This window comes from Danio aesculapii, chromosome 7 (assembly GCF_903798145.1).
Source record: "Danio aesculapii chromosome 7, fDanAes4.1, whole genome shotgun sequence".
NCBI classification, from domain to species: Eukaryota; Metazoa; Chordata; class Actinopteri; order Cypriniformes; family Danionidae; genus Danio; species Danio aesculapii.
Window position 1 is genome coordinate 35,617,677 of NC_079441.1, and position 23,161 is coordinate 35,640,837.

General features: G+C 36.9%; 1 protein-coding gene across 1 annotated transcript in view; it reads left to right on the forward strand.

The window, feature by feature from the left end:
* Positions 1 to 3,274: 3,274 nt before the first annotated feature.
* tox3 (TOX high mobility group box family member 3) overlaps positions 3,275 to 23,161 on the forward strand; it is a 65,770-nt gene continuing 45,883 nt past the window's right edge. The window contains exon 1 of the mRNA XM_056461788.1: positions 3,275 to 4,001. Within this exon, the coding sequence (XP_056317763.1) occupies positions 3,876 to 4,001 (126 nt within the window). The 5' untranslated portion in view covers positions 3,275 to 3,875. The remainder of the gene's footprint in view (positions 4,002 to 23,161) is intronic.

Genomic DNA, 23,161 nt, shown 5'->3' on the forward strand with positions numbered 1-23,161 from the left:
TATATATATATGTATGTATGTATATGTGTGTGTGTTTATATATGTAGACCAGCCTGGTGAAAGGGGTGGTTCTTTTTTTTTTTTTTTTGTATCTTCAAAAAGTGGACCTTTTTGCAGTTATTTACCTAATTTCCTATTTAATTATGTTAAAATATGACATTTTAGCGACATTTTAAGCACTATTTTTTTGCTGGATTAGCTTGTCAGATGTTCATCATAACCACACTTTTTGATGTACCAAAACATTTCCTAAAGATTTAGAGTAAAGGAATATGAATATAATACTTGTTTTTAAAATGCAAATGTATTACATCATATATCTTTAGAAAAAAATACCAATCTGTTAAAGTTTTAAATAAAAAAAAATACTGTTGACTATTGTCATCTATTAGGCAAATTACAAACTGACCAGCACTTTCAACTTTCCTCAGTCAGAATTCGGGATGCCGAATTTGGCAGAGCGTGACTTCAGAACAGGAAGTCATGGCATGCTAAATTTGGTGTTCCAAATTCTGTACCCGAGAGCCAACAGGATTCCGCTTGGCCTTAAAGCCTTTTTTGATGGGTTATTTTTATTATTTATTATGGCATAACAGTCAAAATAGCACAAATGATCATGTATGGGACAGATTCTGGACCTTTGTTAGTGAGGGGGGGTCTTTCAAACCAGACAAACCCAGCTATGGGCCTGAAACATGTTTGATTTAGCTACAGGAACATCTATATTTACATGTGTACTGTTAATATATCTCACTTCCTCTTCAAGTGACTCTTCTAACTGAAAAAATCTTTTTAAAATGCCTTTGGAGTGTTTGCATTCTGTAGCCCCTGCTGGTCATAATTGAAAATGCTTGGCAGTTGCTTGAACAAAACATGTTTGATTTGGCTACAGGAAACTTACATGTGTAAATATGTCACTTCCTCTGTATTTCCAGTTGCTCCACATTTGCCTTGAAATTGGCAGGAATGAATCTACTAATTACTTTTTTCTTAAAGCATTGCTTCCCCATAAAAAGATCACGAGAAGAGCTGAAAAGAAAGCTGCCTATTCAGATGCAAATATTGTGCCCAGGAAATTCAGTTCTCTCTACCCCTTTTGAATTCTGCTGAATTGAACTGGGAAAAATAGGTATCTTTACTTTTGTTTATTCGTACTTTGTTTTGTATTTCATACTTAATATTTTTTGTATTTTTGTTCATACAGCAAAATTATGGTGGCGTTGTTCTTGTTAATAATAGATTTGGGGTTATTTAAACTACTTGCTTTAGAATCAAAGTGCGATTTCATGTTTCTGGTCGAGCTCAAAACTGGGCAGAGGATTTCGGGTTCCCAGCATGTATATTTAATGTGTTTTTGAGCAAGATGAGAAGAGGAGGAGACTTGTTAGTGTTTAATGTCCTGTTATGCTGGGATTTACAAGACATTCTGAGATGTTGAGTTTTGGAGGTTGCGCTTAGAATGAAGATGAGCTAATGGAAATGAAGACTGTCATAAAAACTACTTTAAACAAATAGAAAAAAATGAATAGCAATAAAGCTGTGAAGTTGTGACGTCAATTTATAGGCCAGCTCAGAAGGCTAATTCACCATGAGTTCCCTTAGGAATCTCATATGGGTTTTTAAAATAGCGGTTTTCTGTTTTGAGTAAAATAAGGTCAAGAGGCTTATATATTTTGTTCTGTTTTTATCAAAATCATGAATGTTAATAGTTTTGTGGTTATTAAAACTGAAAAATGCTATCCAGGTAAATTATTACAATGATTGTTGGATTTGAGTAAACTATTTTCTGGTAAAAATAGTCCTTGTTTATTAATGTTTACAGCAGATATTTTTAAAAAACATATTGTTTCAGAACTGCCATTTGAGATATGACTGGTGTGTCATTTATGTTAGAAAAAAAAACACAAACAGGTAATCTTTAGGTAATGGTAGTCAAGTATTTTTTTTACCATTTATAAATCCCATGTATTAAAAAAAGCTAATTATGTATAGGTGTACAAATTTACATGATGTATGTGGGGTTTGTGGAGTACTAAAGGGGATACATCACCACCAAAAAAATCTCTTATCATTTACTCGTCCTCCACTTTTTTCAAACTTATTTGAGTTTCTTTTTTTCTGTTGGACACAAAGGAGGATATAAACATTCTGGAAAGAAGCAGCCATTGACTTCCATTTTATTTTTGTTCCTGCAGGTTTTCGAAGTTCTTCAGAATTACTTGTTTTGTGTTCAGCAGAATTTGACACAAGCTTAGAATCAGCATATTGAATTTGAACTTTTATAATGATTAGTAGAGCACCTTATATGTAGTATAAGTAACATGATTGGAATTCAGATGTACATCCATCATGTTTTTATTATCAAATGACCTGTGTCTGTCACATGATTTACTCATTGGATGCAGTATCTCATCAGAAGTTGTACAGTAGGTCATCTGAGAAATTAATGTTGTTGTTGATTTGTATACTGTGAATTAGAACATACTGTGTGGCACAGTATAGTAAGCATTTATGAAATTTCTGCTTTGTGTTATGGCTCAGTGGGGATGGTAAAGAGTGTCACTAAATAGGCAACAGTGTAAAAGTAGGCACTGATCCTGTTCTGCAGAGGCAGTCTTTTGTTATACTTATTTACTTATTTACTCCCAGGACCGTTTACATATCTAAGTTGATATTTAGCTGCTCCATGTTGGTGTTTTGTAACATCCAATTTCTATGGGGTGGGTTGTTAACCCAACGCTCAACCCCCAACCTTAAAGACCAGGACGTGCATACATCTACTACGGACAACGCTTAGCTTACCCAATTCACCTATAGCGCATATCTTTAGACTTGTGGGGGAAACCAGAGCCTTTTATTACACTATGACACCATATTGAGATAAAATCCACGATGAGCCCTTTTGGGAGCTTGATTTTATTAAAAGCATTTTTGGGGGGAAGTTGTGAGTTCTGAAACTTACAAGGTTTTATTATAATTTAACAACTACTAATTTGTCACAAGATAAAATACAATTTATTTCGCAATCCAAGAGCCCTTTATTTGATTTGGTTTATTTATTTTTCTGGTGGGGGAAACAAATAATTTAAAGTTGATGCAAAAAATAGCTTCGTGGTAATTAGTTAATTACTGTAACTGGTTATATGTTGTCATTTCATGTAGGAACGCGGGGGGTTCTTTCTATGGCTGATAGGGGAGTGGCGATGGGTGCTCTGGGAGTGGTCGCAATGAGCCCCACTCTCTCCCATACTCCTCCATCACAGCTTGATGTTGGCTGAAGTAAACACAAGACCATTGGCTGCTCCGAGTCCCTCGAGCGCTGTAATGAATATGTAAACATCGCTTCCCAAGTTTCTTGGACTAACGGTGCCATCGGACAGCATTATCCACGTGTCTGGAGTGTTTAATTTCATTTAATTAGCCAATCTTTAAGAGGTTAAAGTGTCTAACTGACTGCCAGCGCTTAATTTGAAACGCAAAGTGTGGATTGATGGAGACGTCTTTGAAACACTGAGAGCGGGAACAGCATTGTGTTTAAATCCTCCAGCAACCGAGTCTGCGAGCGTGTATCTGAACGGAGAACATTGTAGCGGAGTTGCTGTTTGCCGGCTTTTCTTTGTGTTGCTCTTCTCCAAGCATGCTTGGATCTCACAGCGCAGGAGCAGTTTGAACATCGCCAACCCTTCTTCAACATCCCAAAACTATGGCCAGCGATCACTGCTCATAGAAGAGGATTACTAAAACTCCTCAAAACACCCTTTACCTTTTCTCTGCCTCACTTGAGCTGCAAAAAACGTGTTGTTCTCCGCGTCCCTCTCATTCTCCGCGCCTGGATTGTTGAAGGACAAGTAAGAGAAAAATTGCGCCCTTTTCATATGAGCAGCGCTTCGCCGAGAGGAAACATGGATGTATTTTATCCGTCTGCCGGAGGGAATTCTATTCCTGGGGATCCACAGAACCTGGATTTTTCCCACTGTCTGGGATACTACAACTACAACAAGGTGAGAGAGACGGTGTTTGAACCCCTGAGCTGCTGTTTCCAAACTAAGAGCGCAAAGTTGAATCTCTGTTTGGTTCAGTAGATGTTAAACAGCGAGCTATGCAGCCTTTTTTGCTTCTACGCACTTGTCCTGAACAAGTTAAAGTTATATACGATAAGTTTGGAGAGGTTTAGTTAAAGGGTCGAGATGTTTTTAGTGATTTTACTTCGTAAAGGTCCGTCATTCGGAGCAGGTGGAAGAGCTACTGCCAAAAACACGCTCACTTGTGGCAAGCCATCATTACATTTGACTTGAGATTAAATTGTATTACTAGTAATTATTTTTAAATAGTTATTAAATACAATTATAACTCACCAGTAGCTACTGTTTCACAACATACTTGTTCTACTTTGCTATTCGATACTAGAAGCAATCGTTGATTTTCATTTAGTAATTACTAATTTATGTGTACCATGTGCTCTTTACCTTCTATTGCTGTTTTACCACTACATATGGAACACATTGAACAGTTCTTGTTCTCATAATAATAATCTTGCTAGAATAACTTCGATGCGTTTACACTTTGTAATTATGGAACTGACTAAGATATCAGTTGTTGTTAAATTACCAGTAATTTAAAAGTGGAACATAAATAAAATACTGCTGAATTTTAAGGTATAAGAAGCTTGCCATATTCATCACTCTTTCTGTTCAGTTTTTAAGTCCTCTGCTTTTTCCTAAACACTGTTTAGTCAGGCAGTATTTGTCAGACATTTGTAGAGAGATTTCTCACAAGAATCAATCCTGATCGTGTAACAATCCTTTTTGAATGTCTTTTTCAGAGCTCCATATCTGTAAATTTAGTAATGACTCTAATAAAACAGATACATGCCTTCTGCAGTTAAAGAAGAATTTCAGACAAAAGGCTGTCAGTGTTACAGGACAATGCGTGAATTGTGCTCCCTTACAGACTCTGCTTGATATGACAGGAATGTTTTTATGTGCTCCTGGGGGAACAGTTATGTGATTCCAGAGTTTTAGTTCTCCCAACAAACGTTGTTGTTTAGTGGGCTAATTCAGAGAACTATAAAATATCATGTCAAAGTGTTTAAGACTGGCAGGTGTTCTGTGTGTTAGAGGAGCTTGACTTTGTTTACACAGCTCTGTCATCAGAGACTACGTTATACTGACCCTACTTATAAATACTGTTAGAATTGTCAGTAAAGTAACACAGTAACAAACTATAGACTTAACTTATTGCATTTCTGTCTTTTTGTAAAAACACATTCCCCCCTCATTATCTTCTTCAAGTCAAAATGATTTAGATGCTGTCACGATAAACTATAGTTTGTACAGAAAAGTTTTTTTTTTTTAGATGCGATCTTTGGTCTTTCAAGGTTTTATCGCCAACAAACACACTTTTATAGCGTCTAAAGCATCTTTAAGTTAAGTTTTATCTTTTACATAACTTCCTGCCTTTCTAAATTAGATTCTAGTAGAAAAGAGTTGATAACGTCAAAGACCCTCAATAATGTACTCTAAACCACTAGAGTCATAACCTTTTAGCTCTTTATTTTCTATAGTATTACATTATGGCTAATATTAGAGCCTGTTGGAGGTGAAGAGCACAGACATTGTTTGTCGCAAGAAATCCTTTTTAAATATAGTTTGTTTATTTATTTGTGTATTTGTTTATTACAGTGACATATTTATGTGGTTTCATATGTCTCAGGAAAATCAACCTATGCTAAACTCATGTTTTTACTTCTTTTAACAATCAATGTTGATTTAAAACACAAATTTAATATTTCTGTACTGTACATATCTTTATTTGCAATGCAAGTTTAGATGTTTCCCCGTCACCACCACCACAAAGAACTTGCAATCATTTTTAAATGTTGAAACTGAAACCACAGGCTTTGTAAAGGTCAATGATAGCAGCTAATTTGCAAACAGTCAGAAATCGGGAGGAGTGTCCCATCGACAGTTCTAATACATGAATCGTTTTAGCGCAGGAACAGATCCGTGTCTTAGGCCATAAGTTCTTAAACTGAACTTTAGGGCAACCAGTTAAAAGGCTGTACCCTTGAGGCAGCTTTAGGGGGTCTTGATTTGTGTCTGCAGCCACACTGTATGCAGTGGATTCTGGGTAATGAGTGTGGTTTGTGCAGGAGCATTGGGTTTATGAAGCGAACACATGTGGTAGCAGTCAGTGAAATTTACTAGAAAAGTGTTCCTGATGGCTTAAATAAACCAGTGCCTACATCTGCAGAATGCAATGTGATTTTTATTTTTGGTTTAGTGGAATTCTGAGTGACATTTTTAAATGGCATTTCTGTTCTATGTTTAGTGCTTCGTATTGATCAACAGTACTTGTATATCAAAGACAGATATGTCATAGGGGACCGGCTTTATAATTTAGTGCACATGAGGTCGTATTTACATAATGTCAGGTAGAAGTAATTTGCATTTTAGGTGAATGGTTGTATTTACTCTGATTAGTTACAGATGTCTAATAGTGTAGTAGAAAAGGCCTTGTTATTATGCAAAGGAATTATATTTGATTGATGATTTTGACTGAAAAGATTTAGGCTGTTGGGAGATGGTATAACGATTACACGGATAATGAGACAGCACATTTTGGCAGGGAATGTCCGTCTTTCGTTTGGTGGTTGTCAGCATTCCTAACTCTATTCACTCCCTCTCTTTTTCTCTATTCCCACTCTCTCTATCTCTCATGAAAAGCATCATTCAGTTATGCAAGAGATGGATGATTCTTTTTGTCCTGTTGTCCTGGAAATGTTTGTGCATGTATGCATTCTCTACTTGATATTGACATAAACAAATTGCTTTAGAGCCAATGCAGCATTTTGCACAATAATTCACTTGTTGTTTAAATGTAAAAGGCTTAATGTATGTTGTGCAAATGATACAACCATAACAAAACAAAGCCATAAAAGGACCAAATAGTCAACACTGAGGTTTTTCATTATACAAACTCCCTGCAGGGAATGACAAGTTGTGTGGGTTTAGTCAGACTGTTTATAGAGCAAATCAGAGATTGTTTTGACATACTAAGTTATTGCAATTTCCAATGACATTTACTTTCCTTTGATTGCCAACTATCAGCATTTACTCACAATAATCTGTCATAACAGTCCGTTTTCAGTTTAACATTACTTCACGAACATTCGTTGTTGTTTTCTTCTGAGGAAAGAATGAACATTCAGATATCACATTTTGAATGGACAGACAAGAGGAAGTTTAGTTAGATCCAACCCAGGCTCGTTGGAAATATCTGCCTCAGTCTACATTTTTGCAAATCATAATATACGTTGCTCCGTGTATATATTTTGTTGCATGTTTCAGATGACAAATCCACTAGAGGGTGCTGTCTATTTTTGCACAGGGTTCATGCAATCATGGAAAACCTGGAAAAGTCATGAAATTTTGACATGGCATTTTCCAGGAAAAACAGAAAAACCCACAAAGTTTTGGAAAAGTCATGGAAAACAGATATCTGTATACTTGAATACAGGTTATTTGCTTCTTTTTTTGTCCTTGGCCAATCACATACTCTCACACTATTAGTGCGGTGTAAGCATTATTTAATACATTTTACATAGATATAAATATAAATTGAAACTAAATAGATTGTTACGTGTTTTACGATATGCTGTAATAAATTTGAACATGCATTGTTTTTCTTTTACCACGCACATGTAGACATTGCATGAAAAATTAGGTCATGAAAATTTACTTGAAAGTCTTGGAAAAATCATCGAAAAGTCATGGAATTTAAGTAGTAAAAATGTGTATGAACCCTGTTTGCAGAACTAAAATCAATTACTTAGTGTACCTTTTGTTATACATTTCAGATACACTTCCATCTTGTACATGTCCATGAGAAGGTGGGGTTTGCTGTACAGATCATCTAATGAATCACTAACCTAAACCCTTTCCTTAAACTCAGCCAATAATGTTTTCAAAAGCAAACGTAAGAGAAAAATGCACTGCTGCAACCACATAGTTTTATCTAGATTTTTACATTGCTTTAATCTCTTTTGTGGAACCTGCTCCACTGGACTTGAACTTGAGCGCTATGCATCGCAAGTACAACCATGTACAAAATGAGCTACAGAGCATACTGACCATAGCACAAAAGTTGCCCATATAGAGATGCAAGTGATCGTGATCTGTCGTTGTGAACATTTATATTTTTGCACTCTGTTTGTGCTGCCCTGGCAATAACACTAAAATGTATTCTTCTGCATCAAACTCACCACTTTGACCCACGGCGCCTGCCTTGCTGTTTGAGTTGCACTGCAATGACACTTACGAAACACTAACTGGCAGTAGGTTTTTATGTTCCTCTGTGTCTTGTTTCTTCATGGGTGTTTTTTCTGAACGCTAGATGTGCAAAAACTTTAATCATAATGTAAACACAAAACAAAAGTTTCCATCTGGAGCTCCTTCACGGGACTTCACACTTGTAAACACTCGCTCAAATTGCCTCGCGGCTCTCAGCAACGGCCACAGTCATCACAGCTACCAAACCAACCAATCACAAAGCTTGCGCTATGCATCGCTGCGACATGTAGTTAAATTGAAGAAGTTGCTCAAAATCACACTCATTCAAGAAAGGAAGGTGGGAACTGGCGAATGTTCAACAACTTTAATCATAACGTAAACCAAAACAAAGTATATATTTGCAGCTCCTCTATTTGCAGCTCCTCAACAGTGTACTCCACATTCACTGACACTGAAACATGTTTAAGAACAAATTCACATGCATGAACACTTTGTGAATTTTTGTGGAATAATTTTGTTTTAGTTAAAAAGAAAAATGACATTATTTTGTGCATACAGATGGAAAATAATTCACTAAATTATTTGTGGATGGGACCCAATTTTCTTACAGCAGATTCGAATGTTGTCACTCGATTGAATGGGCGTTATCAGTGGTTATCAGCTGATAGATATGGGCCAGTAGGGGCCTTCTGCACCTACTAGTAGGCTCAGAAGGCTTTTATCATCCATCCACATGGTTAAACAGCTATAAATCACATATTACTGCGGCCGGAAGTTAACAAGAATTATTTTTATTGTTTATTAAATTTCCCATTGATAGTATTTTCTTAACGTCTACCCCCTACCCCAACCCTAAACGCAACCATCACATTAATGTAAAAACAGATCTGGCTGTGGAGTCTTCTTTATTAGTATAGCTGATTAACCATTTAAATGGATGATATCAGCCTTCTGAGCCTACTCGTAGTACTAGTGAATATTACCTTCAGCCTTAGGTTTATTCACTTCGTATTTCAGTTTTGAAATCACATAATTTTATCTTGGTTTTTACATCTTAGTTTTTACATTTTACATTGCTTCAGAACGCGACACTTGTTAAACCTTTGTGCCACCGTGCTTGCTCCTGTCTTATAGCTCTCATCCCCGCCCACACTCGTCACCACTACCAAGATGGTCAATCACAGATCTTGTGCTTTTTGTCACCGCAAAATGTAGTTACATTTTTGAGAGGTGCATGTCAGGGCACGTGACGGTCATGTCACTGTCTGAAGGACGTACCATGTGCTCTCAATACAGAAGTATAAATTAGCCTATATTTGATTACAGGTCATAGACATTAAGTTGTTTTGTTGGTGTTGTGCAAAGAACTGCATGAAAAAAATCATTTATTTTCTGATAATAGATCTTCGTAACCATCGTTAATTTGAAATGGAACAAAAGTTGACCCAAAGTGTTCATTTTACCTAGAAAGTGCAATCAAACGTATGTTGAAGAAATACATGATTGTGGTTTCACAAAAGTGTAGGCTGAGGCATGAATTTCCAGTGAGCCTGTGTAAGTTAAATCCATATTTGCATTATTGGCTGAGTTTGTTTTTATAAGGATATACTTAAGCTATAACCAGGGAAAATATATACTGTACTTTGTGAAGTATTGCTGTAATTTGCTATTCCAAGCTGTTCATCTTATGTTACATTTTGAGTAATACTCTTAATAAAGACAGGATCTTTTCCCATATGAGTGAAGGCAATCACTTTTACATAAACTAAATGCAGGAGCTGGCACTGATCTGATTTTCCAGGATAGGCTATTACTGTATGTAATAGTGTGTATGTGGACTTAGTGTGTGTATGAGCTTATACACTGAAGCAAATACACAGTATGAACTCTGATGTATTTGTTGATGATCTTGTACTAAAGGATAAGACTAGAGGAAATGAGGTGACAGCAATTGGAGATAGCAAATGACAGTGTTGTCTACATTGAAACACGTGTTCATTTGTTAACGCCAGCTCATAGGCTCTCGTCCCTCAGGTATATTGCTTTTCAATTTAACCCTAGTGCTGATCCATATGGCAAGGGTTAAATTACTTTCCCAAACACGTTCAGATCTGTGTACAGTGATCCAGAGAATAGACACAGCAGGTGTCATTACACACATGGACAGGAAGCAGCATAGATCTGATTCATGAGTTTTAATCGATGTAACGCAATCCCTCTTTGTAGAGGAAGTGGATATGTGTGTTTATTGAGACTCTTGTGGCAGATTCTTTCTGAATGGCTTCTGGAGGATTGCTGTTTTTGAGACAGATTGAGTGTCAGAAATAGAAGATTTTGATAGGGGAAAAACTTTGTTTAACTGGAAGTTTAATTGATGAAAGATGAAGACATTTTAAAGGAATTCTAATGGGGTATTCACATGCATTGGGCCTAAGCCTGCAATGTTTTAATAGACCATTTTAAGGGGTGTAAGGAATAACAATGGTCCCAATGCATTTCCTGTTTTACATTTTTAATATCCATAGCTTCCGAGAATCCAAAAAGAGCAACATATTGATAAATAATGTTATGATAGCTGTTTAAACATGTAGTTATTATTGAATTGCCTCTTGCTACAGTTTTGAAATAGTTTGATAACAAGCAGGAAATGTTCATGGGCCAATGACATCCCCACATTGAAATGGTCTATAAAAATAATGATTTAAAGAAAAAGATGTGTGTAAAGCACTTGTATGGAGGCACTAAACATGTGCAAGCTTCTTCTCATTTTGTGTACTCCACATTCACTAACATTGAAACATGTTTAAGAACAAATTCACATGCATGAACACATGTTGTGGATTTGGTGGATTTTTTTTTTATTAAAAAATTTACATTATTTTGTGCATACAGATGGAAAATAATCCACCAAAATATTTGTGAATGGGACCAGTTTTTCTTACAGCCGATACGAATGTTGTCACTCGATTGAATGGGCGTTATCAGTGGTTATCAGCTGATAGATATGGGCCAGTAGGGGCCTTCTGCGCGTACTAGTACTACTGTTATCATCCATCCACATGGTTAATCAGCTATAGATCACATATGGCTGCGGCTGGAAGTTAACAAGAATTATTTTTGTTTATTAAAACTTCTACCCCAACCCTAAACGCAACCACAGTAGGGTTATCACAGTAATGTAAAAACCGATCTGGATGTGGAGTCTTCTCTATTAGTATAGCCGATTAACCATTTGAATGGATGATAACAGCCTTCTGAGCCTACTAGTAGGCGCAAAAGGCCTCTACTGGCCTATATCTATCAGCTGATAACCACTGATAACATTCGAATCGGGTGTTTTCTTTAAAAAAAAAAAAAGAAAAAAAATGTAACTGTTTTGGAGTAACATGACGCTCATTAAAATATCAGAATTGTAATTTGTATTTTCATTGATTTATTTTGGTAAACTACCTCTTTAATTGCCAAATCGTCAGAAATAAACAGAAAATGGTAACTGTTAGCTGATATGCAAAGATTATAAATAATAAAGTCTTTCTTGCCATCTCCATTCAAAGAAAATAGCATTTTGAGAGCAGGAGCAGATGTAAGCGTGCAGTTTGTCTGAAATGTTTCTCATTGGTCTGCCAGGAAAACTGATGTATTTATTGAAAGTGGAAAGCTTTCATCAGGATATGATTTCACCAGTATTTTGTCCTAAAATGGCAGGCAGATGTGAAGGTTATCATTTAGACTTGTGGTGTTTGTGGCAGGGCATACATAATCTGCTACGGAGTTTTTAGATCTTGTACTGACACCCAACAAAATGACGCCAATCACATTGTGTTCCCTGAATTTTCGCTTTTGCGGAAGTACTGACCTCTTTCTTTCTTGCAGTCTGCTTCTCTGTGCTTCTGTTTTCTTTTTTGTTTCGTTTTTATTGATCCATTTCTTTAGGTGAACTTGGTCTTAATGTAATTCCGCAGCTGATGTGAGAAGTTGGTATTTATTTGGTATTTGTCACATACAGTGCTGGAGTTAATGCATTACAAGTAACCTAGGTTATGGAATCGGGATTTTTTTTCTAGTAACTAGTAAACAATTAATTTTAATTTCCTTCAAAATATTTGTTTTATGTTTACAAAAAAAACCTTTGTTGTCCCATTAACTGACTGACAGCTCTCCTGTGTTGAGGGAATGTGTTGCATACGATATGGAAACCTGAAACAGTACTTGCTGTAGTTATAGCTTAAATGTGAACATGTATTTATTTCTCTCGCTTGCAGAAAAACAGATTCAGTTTCCCTTGAAATTAATAAAGATGGTGAAATACAAATTCGGAATATTCATTGCTGAAAAGTGTTGAACTTTCTCTTCATGCAGTCCAGAAATGCAGCACAGCCAAAATGTTTGTTTGAGCTGCACCTTAACTATACTAAAGTAAATTTGTATTACCTCTGCCTGATGTTTATTCACTTCATATTTCACTTTTGATAGAAAAGAGCCTTGCATTTGTCAAAAATAGAAGCTTTTTTATATTAAAATAGATACTGCACAATTAATCAGAGGGGATTTTCAGGCACAAAACCGGCTTTGTAATCAGTTTTAAATCTCTAGAATGTGCTTTCAGAGCAGTGGGGTTCACTTACAATCAACGCAAATAATCGTGTATGGTTTAATCTGTGCAATCCTGAAATCGAAGATAAAAGTTCTGTAATTTGACAGCTGTTTGCATCGGAACTACAGCTCTGTGATGCTGCTACATCTGAAAGCATGTAAAAATTACACATTTATTAATACATTATTACTCAACTCACCTCAAGACTCTAGACAAGTGTTTGAAATATTTAATTCCGTGATTTGATTCCATAGTTGTGTGTTAATTAGCCACAATAAATCAATAAAAGCAGTAAGATCCTCTTTTTTTTTTATTTCCTGTCTCTTCTTTTTGGCGTATTTGCAGTTTCTATGTGAGAGGAATGCTCAGAGAAGATTTAATTGTGATCACTGAGTCATGCTTCCCTGACAACATAATTTCGATTACTCAAGCAGCTCTAATTACAAACAAACAACACACTTAAAAAGTAGCTTAGTAGCTCTTTCAGTTGCTTTTTTAAAGCAATAACTCATATTGTAATGCTATGATTGCTTTTAAAAATAGCTTTCCCCTACACTGGGCTCATATCGCCAAATTGTATAACCTCAAATTGTGTGCATGCAACATTTCATCATTCATAGTAAATGGCAATGTAATTCACAGTCTCGAGTCATCTATCGCTAACCATGACCAATGGCCATCTCAAATGCATCTGTGATTGATGGAATAAAGGTAACCATGCCAGTATCAAGCCTGAGACTCAAGCTCATTTCCACTAACCCCTATCAGCAGTCTCTTTAATAGTGGCTATGATTGATTTAGTAACTGGCTGATATGATGTTGTGTGCCTGGGCAAATATGTAAATTTGTAGCTGACACACACCATTAGCTAGGCCGGATCACGCTCTATAAATCATGTCTTTAATCCTCTACACGCTGCTTCCTGTAAATGCTCTTCATCTCATTTCCTCCAGTATTACCTGTGTGCCTCATCCGGGTGCTGTAAAGTATGTCGATTTTGGATTTATCTGATGATGTGAATGTCTGTTTTTACTTCTAACTTAAATGAAAGATGTTTGTGAACTTGTTTGATTAAATAGAGTAAAAATAACCCAAGGCAATGTCATCCCGTATCACTATAGTATATGTGTGTGTATTTAGATTGAGAGAGAGAGGGAAGGTGAGACCAAGAAACAGAAAGGAATCATTGGTCCCAAGCTGCTGAAAACTGTCACCAAATCTTCCCCTGAGATTGTGTTGAACAAAGGTTTGATGGCTCCTCTTCAAGACAGGAATGTGCCCCATGCTAAGGGCACAGCACATCTGACAACACATTGTGCCGATGCCAGTCAACTATGTGGAGAGGGTTTAGCATGTCCTCCTCCTTTTGTCGGGAGCCCAGCTGAAACTCTGATTCTCATCCTGTTCCAAAACACTTCTCCGTTCTAATTGTTAGAAAACAAAGGGTGGCAATCTGGAATGCTGATCACCCAGAAGATATTCCAGTTATGACAATGGCTTCAGATAAGAGAGATGGGGAAACTTTTCCATGCATTGTTTTAGTTTGATGGGGTCACCAAACATTTCTGACATGATGAGCGGGGATTAGAAAAAGTATCATTTTTCTCTGGATAAATAAATATGATAAAACTGTCATTAAATGCTTCACTGAAATGATTTGTCTAGAATGGCTTATTCATTTAGAATTTAAGCAACAACCTTTATAAATGTATCATTGAATCACTGGCACAGTATCTATTGGTTCATAAAAATCATTCAGGAACAAAACACTACCGTGTTGCTCTGGAAAACATTCTGAGACGTACACAAGACCAACCAACCCTGCTTCCCTTACATATCCTACTTTCAAAAAATTACGTTTACTTGTTCCAAAACTACTAATTTAGTATAAGTTGAACCAACATAGTTTACAAGGTTGTTGTGGGACAACATGAAGGAATTGTGTGGAACCCTGCATTTTTTACAGTGCATATCTTACTAACTTAAAACTGTATTCTAAGCTTTATTATATATAGTCAATGCTTTTGGACTTGACAATAAAGTCAGCCCACATAATCTCTACCATCTTCCTCTTAGATTGTGTTGAACAAAGGTTTGATGGCTCTTCTTCAAGACCGGAATGTAAGCATTATTGATTTTGGTTGTACTAATATAGTGTGAGGAATAATCACAGTTATCACGATTATTATATCACGATAATTGTACACTGAAAATAAATGTTTGGCAGAACAACCAACACAGTTTATAATGTTTTATTTTGGAATAACTAAATAGTTTTATGTTCAATCCACTTAAATGTGTAAAAAATTGTGTTGAAACGATATGAAGGGATTGTGTAGAACCCTGAATTTATAATACTTGATGACAATAATGTTAGCCCACATACTGTTAAAAGAACAAAAATTATAGTAGTTGATAAATGTCACACATCCCTAATGTGTACGAGAATATTTATTTTCCAGCATATTTCAAATCCCCATATGCTAATTATGTTATGATGAAAATTAAAGTAGCAACACTTTATTTATACTCTGTTGTGTTGTAGACCTATAATCGGAGTAAAACCGGCTTGCATAGAACAACATTGTGGGCCAATGATCTGGGTTGTTCATAGAAAGCCCAGTTATATACATTTAGATAGTAGGAAATAAAAATAAAGCTCTAAGGTAAGGTATGAAAATAAGCATTTTTCTCCTTGCCTTAACCTTGAAAGTCTGTGTGACCCAATAAAATCTCAGTCTGTAAGGTGTTGTTTAATGTACAGTTATAGATTTTGAACTAATGAAAATTTCACACTGGGAATGGGCTAACCTGCACAATAGAAATTGAAGTCAAGATATTAACAGCATAGCCTCTCCGACATCACGGTCGTGGATGTTTAGCCAACTCTGATTTACAGGTAAGAGATAGCTTTTATCTCTCGTCGTTTTATCACATAAAGTCAGGACACGGTGTACAAGAGAACATCTGAATCTGAATTCATATTAAGCTTTATATATAGCTCTTCAAGTGTAGTGTTTCTGAGATTATAATTGCACTAATGATTGCTCTCATTTCCTTTGACCTTTTATACATCATTAAAGGCTAAAAGGAAATGGAGGAAACAGACTATTTAAAGAACAGTCTGGAAAGTGTATGTTCATGGCCCTACAAAGTATATTTTGGTCTCTCAAAGCTCTCACAAGCTTTGTCCTGCTTCTCTGAAGTTATCGACCTCTCAGGCTTATTGCAGGGATATTTTCAGTGACCTAAAAACAGCTTTTGCTCTGAATCAAGCTGTTTCTAAAGACCCACTTGGCACTTTATAAGTGTGCAATGCAATAGACTGTTTTCCTGCTTAATGGTTAAACTAGCTTCATCCAAAAATCTATTGAAAACTGTTCAGCAGTCTCTGTTTAATCAAATCAGTCTCTTCCAAAAGACTAAAACGCATCTGAATGTTATTCTAACTTGTAGTAACACATGTCTACACAGTCAATCATTTGTGACAATGAGGTACAGTGTCATCTATATTCATCTGATAGAGAATATTTGGTTTTCATCAAACTCCAAATGTTCACACCGAAATAAATAGTGACAGAAAAGGGGAAGAGGAGAGGGAGGATCTCATTATTATAACTGAAGAATGATTCCTCAGATACAGCTTGTCAGATGATAATCTAAAAATCGTACTGTGGTGCTTGTGTTAGTCCTTTGTCAGGTTGCACCACACATACCCACAATGCCCTACAGCTTCAGGTTGTCCTGTACGAACTGACAAAGACAGCAGGTGTGCAAATACTAGTAAGGCTCACTGAGCAAAGAGTTCAGATAGTGGGGGTAAACAAAAGACTCATTTGAATGAGCAAACAGAACACATATTGAAATGACTCGTACGAATAAAAAAATACATAGACTTTCAAGACTATTTTCAAAGCTGCTACGTTATGTCTTTTGTCCTTTCTTTCTTTCTTTCTTTCTTTCTTTCTTTCTTTCTCCGCTTGAAATTCAGTTTTATTTCAAAAACCTGTAAGGTGATCGTAAGCAGCTGGAGACAGTGTTATGGAAATTAAGAACCAATGTATGTTTGCTATTAGCTTAAAAAGACTCATCGGTTACTGACACTACGAAACTCCTCCTTCACTTTCCCACAGAGTACAGTATCTGGCTAAGTTTAAGGGGTTAGTTAACCCAAAATTTTTTATTTTGTTATTAACTACTCATCTCTGTGTCGTTTCAGTCCACTGAGACCTTTGTTTGTCTTTGGAATACATTCATACATTCATTTTCGTTTTGACTTAGTCCCTTAAGTAATTAGGAGTCGCCACAGCGGAGTGAACCACCAACTTATCCAGCATATGTTTTACTCTGCGGATGCCCTTCCAGCTGCAACCCAACACTGGGAAACACCTATACACTCTTGCATTCACACACATACACTACGGCCAATTTAGCTTATTCAATTCACCTATACCGCATGTTTTTGGACTGTGGGGGAAACCGGAGCACCCAGAGGAAACCTATGAGAACATGGGGAGAACATGCAAACTCCACACAGAAATTCCAACTGACCCAGCTGACCTTCCACTGTGCCTCTGTGCTGCCCTCTTTGGAATACAATTAGGATGTATTAGGTGGAATCTGAGAGCTCCCTCATTCTCCATATACAGCAATGGTCCTGACTCATTCAAAGTCCAGAAAGGTCCAAAAATATCCTCAAAACAGACCATATGCCTTCAGTGGTTCAATCTGAACTTTATCTACAAGAATACTTTTGTGAACCCGGGAAAAAATTATTTATTCAATAGTTTCTTGTCCTTAGTGTCAGTATATTGTGCATATTCATGAGCACTGTGCAGTGTTATAAGCAAAGCATAGGCGCATCTAATGTAATACGTCAGAGATGCAACTAAGCAAGATGAAGAAACAGTTTTTTTGTTTATGTGGGCATAAAAAGGGCTGTAGCTGCTTGATAATAGGGCTGCACGATATTGGAAAATCTAGCATTGCGATACTTTTTTATTTTGCGATTTAAATTGCGATATGAATACAATTTCACCAGATGACTAAATATTTCTATTTGGAAAGAATTTATAATATTATATCAATTGGGATGATTGTGCAGTGGGTGTGCATCTCCATAAAATCTATTAAGCAATCTATTGATGCCGTCGACACATTTTTATTGTGGCTATTTGCAGTGCGTTTCTCTATTTGCATGTTGTAAGTATTTTCATGCATAACTATCTGTAAATACAATCAAGAAAATTGTACAATTGAAATAAAGTGTTTTATCATTCCCAGAGTCTAACAGTGTTCAAGTACAGTAACTGAATACTGATAAAAATAAAATGAATCATTGTTAAAGTCACAAGTAGTACAATTTCTTATGCCTGAATCCTTTTAAAATCATTATACAATTCCAGGCATCAAAAACACATGCAAATGATAAATTATAATACAAACTCAACATTGCATATCCTGCGATGTGTCTATTCCGAATCATCACATTGATATCAATGTTGAAACGATATATTGTGCACCCCTACTTGATAATATTCCAATTGAGACACTGAAGGCATATGGTCGTTTTTTTGGACCTTTTTAAACTAGTCGGAACCTTGCTGTCTATGAAAGATGAGAGTGCCCTCAGATCTCCCCTAAAATATCTTAATTTGTATTCCAAAAATGAACGAAGGTCTCAGGGGTTTGGAACAACATGAGGGTGAGTAATTAATTACAATTAACATTTTTGGGGTGAATTTACACTCTAAATGTGTTCAAATCCTGGTTCTCACATAGAAAAGTTCTGAAAATCATCTCTACTGCTTTATTTTTCTCTGTGTCTTACTTTTGAGGGTATTAAGTGGATCTTTATATAGAGGCACATCTGACTGATGGGAAAAAAGACCCTCTGTTTTGCATGGGAACGCAATTCTCTGTAATTCATGTTAAATAATTCATTAGACCGTGTTCAGTTTAGGTCTACAGTGTACACTTGTGCTCTCTCTTTTTTTCTCTCTCCCTCACACTGCCATCCGTTTATCCAAGCGGGTTTTAGTTTGTCTCATGTTTACATTAGCACTTGACAAAAATCGGATTCTCAGCATGCTGATTCACAGCTGTTGCTTTGGACTTGTTCGCTTCCAGTTACTTACTTTGTCAAAGCCAAGGAGGACCCGCCGCTGTCTCCCATGCCCGAGGCGGAACAGGAGCGCGGTTTTGTTCTGTAGTGGCGCTTTGCTCCAAGGGCACTGATTTCCAAAGGCTGGCAGCTTGTGCTGACATGCCGACTCATTTAAATTGTGCTTGACAGAACAACCCAGGGCAATTAATCATTTGACTAGCATGTGGAATGATGCTGTATCACAGACAGATGAGAGAGAGAGAAAAGGACCTCTTGCACGTTTGCTCTTTCTATCCGATTCGCCAACCATGAAATTGTTATCATGCCCATGACAGCGTATTTTCCCTTGTAATAAAAATCTGCTCGGCGCAAAGGAGCTCTTCTTCTCATTAAGATGGAGCAATGGACATTCATTTGCTGTCGCTTGTATAGTAACACATTAAGACATATGTTCTCTGTTTGATTCTAGATGAAGACAAGGTTCTGCCAGAGGGAGGAATGATGAAAAAAAAGCAGAACGAAAAGGAGGAAAAAAAGATTTGATGCTGTGTTAGTTTTTCATAGCCACCAACCATATGGTTTCCCTCACTGCTGAGCCAGCTGCTGATATTTATTTCATATGCATATTAAAACTGGAGAGTGAATGCTTTGTAGATGGGTTCCAAAAATTGTACAGTGATTGCTTCATTGCTGATGGGTCTTTTATAAGCCTCTGAGGAATCCTTGAGAGAAACACCAGTCTGCACTCTCTGCTAAAGTGTGATTGAATGTTGCATTTAGCCTCTAATAAAGTTCTATTGGAGACTTCGGCAGCTGGCTCCCATCTGGAAGAGGCTTTGACTGTGTGTGTGTATGTGTGTTTTTTTTTTTGGGGGGGGGGGGGGAGCTTTTATTTAGTAGAAGTAAAATGGAGTCAAATTTTTATCTTAGACGAGGATAGTAAATATGATTTTGAAAGATTGCTAAAGGATTGCAAGTCTGGCTTGTACTACAGAAACTGGAGTGATACCCTCATTCGTTTAGAGATGTCTTCTTAAGCATGGTATTTGCTTGAAATCAATGCTTTCAAAGACAATTGTAAACAGTTGAGGTTTTCATTAGTGCTAAAATGACATGTTCAATGGAAAATTTGTCTTGCATGTCATGACAGTTTGCATTGGTTTTTGTCAATAACAGGAATTTTGAAATGACATGTCAAGTGAGTGGTGTGAAAGGTTTAATGCTCTTGTGTTTGAAAACATTATACCACCTCCAATAAATGTAACCTGTAGTGGTAACAACAAACATGTACCTGTAGCAACTGTTTTAGTTTGCTTTAAGCTCTTTTATTGTGACTTTTCAGTAGGCTCATACCAAAGAGTGTGCTATTACAAGTGCAGTGCTGAACCAGGTGACCAAGGTAGTACTACTAATGGCTTTGGTTATTTAATGCAAATTATTTGAGGTCATAACATGTTTTGCTCTGTAATAAGCCTTTTACAGAGGCAGATTATTTCAGAAAATGTTATCCAAGTTATTTATTGCCGTTATTTTTCACTACAGTTGTCCGGCTGAAGGAACACTATGTATAGATAAGTTTTCAAAAATGTTGGCAAATGCATGTTTTCCCCAAAGAGCAAAGTATTGGTACTAATGAGTAAACTATTTGATTGAATAATGTAATCCTTTTAGATATGAATTTTGTCTTATTTCAGACATGATTTTCACTTCTGTTGTCAGTATACAGATTCAGTTGTGTTGTTTTTCTCAAATGCAAATACTTTCCTTCAGTTGAGAGTAAATCAGAATGGGTAAATAGGATTATTCAGTGTGTAACATTTTGAGCACTTTTAATACATTTGCACTGCTGTTGTACCCTTTTCATTACAAGTGTGAAGTCTCTCTCTCTCTTGCTCTTGCTCTCTCTCTCTCTCTCTCTCTCTCTCTCTCTCTCTCTCTCTCTCTCTCTCTCTCTCTCTCTCTCTCTCTCTCTCTCTCTCTCTTCATCAGTGTACATCAAGGAACATTGTAAAATGCATCATAATGAGGGGAGTCAAATGGATAAAGCAGAATTATTTAACATTAACCACTGATGAGCACATCCAAAATAGCCAAACGAGTAGTGCTTAATGTTTAGGTAGTATCTTTCTGTGTGAAGCAGAATGGTTATAGTCTTCTGTGTATTTTTCATGATAATTTGCAATGAATTCCACTGGGGGGTATACAGTTTAAAAGTGTTTCACTTCAGTTTAAAATCTCCTCAAAACTTTCACAAGTACCTGTTGTTTACTGAATTGAATTGCACTATTTTGGAGCGGTTGACACAATTGTTCAATTTGACATTATAATTGACTTTTAAAAACTGACCTTTTGGAAGTGATAATATTTCACATTTACAAATGTCCCCAGAAGAGCATGCACTGCTTAGTAAATGTTGAAGTAGAAGCTTTGCAAATAATTTGTAACACTTTGGCCTAAGTTAATTGACTCTACATAGCAGCCAGTGTCATGAGTTTAAGGCAGTTTTGAGTTTATCCAGAGAAACCTGCATGAAAAAAGGCTTCTTGTGCTGAAATGAAAGCCAATTGAAGGCCAAGGAATGCTTTGATTTGTATGTGTACTGTAGGGTATGCATACAGTGTGCGTGATGCACACATATCAGCACAGATTTTACTAAACCGTACATAGAATGCTCAAATATTCAGTTTGATTTTGTTTTGCTAAAACTTTTTGATCTACAAAGTGCCAACACTGATCTGGGCTGTTGTCTAACAATCTGAAAAGAACCCAATGAGAGAGAAGAAAATTACTACTGAAAACAACAAAAACAATAAACACCAGAGTTGATGAATTTGAGGTGATTAAACATTTAAATATTAGCATTAAGAGATTAAAATAGGATGAGTCTTTCTATTGAGCATGTGTTGAGTGTCTGTCTTCATGCACACTGTTAATGGACTATACTTTATAAGGACATATGTTTAACTATGCATGTGCGCTATGTATATTATAAAAAATCTGGGCTTAATAAACTCCCATTATTTTCCTCAGCGCATGACTGTGTGAGTTTTATGTGAACATGCAGTCTGTCCACTTGTGCACTGCTTCAGGGGTCACCAGATGTTGCTACAGCTTTAGCATCTGTTCACTTGAACCACTGGACATTACACTCCAGAGTCTAACACTCTGTAAAACCCCCAATGGTAGATTTGTTTTAGGATCATTACCCCTCTCACTCACCCTGATAAAGACTGTATGAAAGCATTCATCTCCCCTTGCTCCTCTGAGCCACATGTCAGAGCCCCAGAGACGAGAATCTCCAAAGCTCTGTTTACACAGGGGCTCAATCCACTCCTGAGCTCAGCTAGCTTCAGCGAGCACCACGCTGTAAAAGAAGGCCACAATCACTCCTAATTAAGCATTAGGGTGGAGTCCGAGCTGCTTGGGTCCCCTTGTTTGAACGGCCATTTTGTTCCATGCCAGCAGTGAGAGAGTGAATTGTTATCAGTGTAATCTTTGTGGGTTGAGCATATAAACAATGTCTCTTCAGTGTAGTAAGACTCGCTCTGTGTAAATGACAGGCAGTGTTGTGCTCATATACGGATCTGATTTAGCCGGATAGGTTTTCAGTGCTTTGGCATGCGAGACCTCTGTGTTTAACATCTTTGTTCTCAATCCAGCGCTGCTGCCGTAGGATAGGATCTAGTCGTTCGGCGTTCCTCGAAAAGATTGCTGAGCTATCCTCTCTTTACGAGAGAGAGAGATAGAGAGCGCCATGGCCCCCGTCTAACTAAGGCTAAAGGGCTGCAGAGGAGAGCTGTGATATTTGAAGTAATTCACAAGTGCATGTGTTCACACATTAGTGGGATGCAGTCGGACAGCCACAAGGTTGAGAGCTAATTACAGCATTTAAAGCCTATCAGTTCCATGTGATTGCTGCTTGTGCTGGGTAAACGGCTTTTATTTGGTATGCAGTGGAAGTTTCCCCTCACAGCGAGGGCTCTGTGGCAGCAAATTATTTTCATCTTAATTGCATGTAGGTGGAGACATGAAATAATGGGGCATATTTGTGTTCAATCTGCTGTGTTTTCATTACATTGTGGAGGAAAACATTGTTAGCGGGAGTTAATTAACAAATATGAGTAATTGCTCTACGCTCATATTTATCACTAGTGTGTTCGCAACAGGCAG